Genomic DNA, 3,128 nt, shown 5'->3' with positions numbered 1-3,128 from the left:
CTATATTTTGGTCTTAAATTTGACAATGTTGACCATACTGTAAACATGATGCTTTTGACCTAATGGTAAAAAGAGGTGGTTAGGCTAAGTTTTGCTAAAAATTTTGAGTTTTTTTTTTCCTTTATTCAAATTTATTCACGTTTGAAAATTTTGCATCATCAAGACGAATTTTGAAATATTTAAGATAAAGCCTAAAAAACAGAGTGCAAAACTAATAAATGCGAATAAATTTGAATAAAAATAATATTAAAAAAAATCAAAAATCCCAACAATCTATTAGCGGTACTTAACCTTAGCGCTACCCTAGTACTAGTATTAAACAAGAGTTACGCTGCTAAAAATGGGTATAATTAGCTGTAAATAAACTTTAAATCTCGAAAACAAATTCGTCCAAAATAGTACGAAAAACACAGTAAATACTACTCCTTTTACCGGAGGGGGGGGGGGGGCCTGCTGTCCCGGGTTTTCTGGCCAACTCCGGTCTCGTTCCGATGATCGGAAACGTTCACTTTGTAGAGCTCGTCGAGTAGAATAAACAAGCAAAAAATCAGCTTAATTGGATATCATTAAGTACCTGATCGGAGCCCATATAACTCTCGATCCATGGGTTATAATGGATTTGATCCAGTGTTTCGGATCTATTCTTTTTAAGATAAAAAGATTTTGATCAGGTACTTAATGATATTCAATTAATCTGATTTTTTGCATAGTTATTCTACTCGACGAGCTCTACAAAGTGAACGTTTCCGATCATCGGAGCAAGACCGGAGTTGGCCCGGAAACCCGGGACAGCAGCCCCCCGCCTCCTACTTTTACCAAAGCTGTAAAACAACCTAAATTTTGTCAAAACAAGGGAAAACCAGCCTGTGTTTTCCCAGACAGGACAGGAAACAACAAAAAGCAAAACTGCGTTTTCTTCTCTCTCTACCCTCCACCACCGCCTTCCTTCCTTACCTTCCTTCCTTCCCCTATATAAACACCCACCGCTTCATCTCGGTCTCCAACCTAAACCCTTCTCTCTCTCTCTCTCAAATTTCAGAATCATAATTCTGACTCTCTCTCTCGACGTCTTCTGAATTCTCTCTCTCTCTCTCTCTCTAGATTATTTGTCCTCCCTCTTTCAGATCTGATTTTTTTTTTTTGCAAGTTTTCAGATCTGAATTTTTTTTTTTTGGTTTTACTCCTTCAGTTGAACATATCTTTTGGGTTTCCTTCGTCCTAATTCTCTCTCTCCCTCTCATGGCCTCAATCGCCGTACTTCACCCTCAGGATTGCATCAAAGACCACCTACCTCGCCGCCTACCCCTAATTTCTCCTCCGATGAAGAACCCCCACGCAAACCCTAACCCCACCAGATCCAACCGCAGAAAACGAAGCCCGGAGAAGAAGAACAACAACAGTAAACCCAGAAATGCGACGGCGCACGATTTCCCCGTGAAAACCCTCGTCATGGGCCAAGTGAAAATATTGAAACGCGGCGAAGAAACGACGGCGTCGTCGAAGAACCCAGCCAGTGAGAAAAAAGTCGGAGGCTTGGGCAGTTCGGAAATGAAGGCGAAACAGACGAGAATCGGCGATTTCTATGCCGGATCGGCGGTGATGATTACGTCGCCGCCGCCTAGCTCCCTGCCTTTGCCGGGTTTCTTTACTAAGAAAAATGTTTTGCGTATCGACAACGACGCGTCGGCCGATTTACGACGACTTCTTCGTCTTGACTTGATGTGAATGACACTCTCCAAATACCAGAACTCGGCGAGAGAGGGTTCTACTGAAGAATTATAAGTGACGACTAATCTGGTGCCTTAAGTGTTTATGTTATGTTATAGTTGGTGATGTTTGGTTGCTCCAATTTGTGGGCTTTCCCTAATTTTTTGAAAACGGGAAAGGTCAGATTGGAAAAGAACAAGTTCTCAACTTTTCTCTTCAATAGACGGTTAGGTGCTTTGTTGGGTAGTTTTAACTTAGGAATGCTTTTATGGGGTAACTTAATAAGTGTGTAGCCTCTTCTGGCACAGATTATGGCTAGTTTCAGTAGGTTTTTTTTTTTTTGAAGAGATCATAAGTTTCAGTAGTTTGTACAAGGGTTTTTAGTTGGGATGCCTTTTAGTAGGTTCATTATGTTTTGTTTCTTTGGTTTTTGTCTTCTTATAGACCGTGTTTAAGGTTTCATATTTAGGTGAAATTTGATGGAAGATAGACTAGCTTTTGTCCATAGGTGATGTTTCTTCTGGGATGTAACTAGTTTCTTGGAATACTAATGTAACCGATGCTAATTTGAATGTACTGTTAAGTTTCAGTTTAAAAGTGTTGCCTTTCTTCACGAGTTAATTGCCTTTTGTTTTGGGTGGGTATGATGGTATGATCACTGATTGTATAATTGGGTTTTATGGCCGTGGGGCTATTGTTTATGGATTATCAGAAACTGATGCCTTTTTCTGCTGCTCTCTTATGGTGTTTCATTTTATTGTTACCTGTTGATGGATTTACCAAGCATCTTTGTGGGTTCAATTCAGCAGTAAAGCTGTTCGTCTTGTGTTAGAAACCAAATTGACATGCCAATCAAACTGGGAGTTCTTTTGACGTAGCGTGGGATAAAGGTAAAACCACAACTTCAGGCTTTCATCCTGCTAAAGAAGTTGAAGAAAAGATTACCTGCTGGATGTGTAATGCTGGAGTTGGCGTAAGATCTTCTATTTACTGCATTTCGTTCTCTTTGCAGGTCAGGTCTAAAGTTAATTCTAATATGTCCATTTTGAAGCCTAACTGAATGCAGAGTCCTGGTATACTGCCGTTTCATTCTAGGCTTAACTGTACCATATTGTTGAAATGAGAATTATATGATGCTGAAGTTTCTTGATTTATAGTAGATGTTGCATCTATAGATTTACATTGTTGAGTACTGCAGATCTTTTCTGTAGGGCATCCTATGAAAAGGACGTATTTTGACCCAGTTGTACTCTGTTTCTGTTTTCTTCTTCGTTTTCTGCCCTAACCAGGTCTAGAAACACTCATTGTATCATCATGATATGCCTGAAATTTTGTTTAGGACAAACTTATAGATCGATTTGTGGGGAGGTGATGCGATTGGTTTGCTTTGCCTAAAGAGTATGGTGGATGGTAACAATTTG

The 3,128-nt window shown here is 39.8% G+C and overlaps 1 protein-coding gene across 1 annotated transcript; it reads left to right on the top strand.

The window, feature by feature from the left end:
* Nucleotides 1-873: 873 nt before the first annotated feature.
* On the top strand, nucleotides 874-2,304 carry LOC131317764 (uncharacterized). Its single transcript, XM_058347377.1, has one exon. It carries the CDS (start codon nucleotides 1,240-1,242, stop codon nucleotides 1,723-1,725), a length of 486 nt encoding a protein of 161 aa, XP_058203360.1. The 5' UTR covers nucleotides 874-1,239; the 3' UTR covers nucleotides 1,726-2,304.
* Nucleotides 2,305-3,128: the final 824 nt, after the last annotated feature.

The sequence above is a fragment of the Rhododendron vialii genome, chromosome 2a (genome assembly GCF_030253575.1).
Source record: "Rhododendron vialii isolate Sample 1 chromosome 2a, ASM3025357v1".
Taxonomy (NCBI): Eukaryota; Viridiplantae; Streptophyta; class Magnoliopsida; order Ericales; family Ericaceae; genus Rhododendron; species Rhododendron vialii.
The sequence above is the reverse complement of the archived record's forward strand: the minus strand, read 5'-3'. Positions and strand labels throughout refer to the sequence as shown.

Excerpts from the sequence above, each read along its gene's own strand:
- LOC131317764 (XM_058347377.1), top strand. The coding sequence starts at position 1,240 with ATGGCCTCAATCGCCGTACTTCACCCTCAGGATTGCATCAAAGACCAC.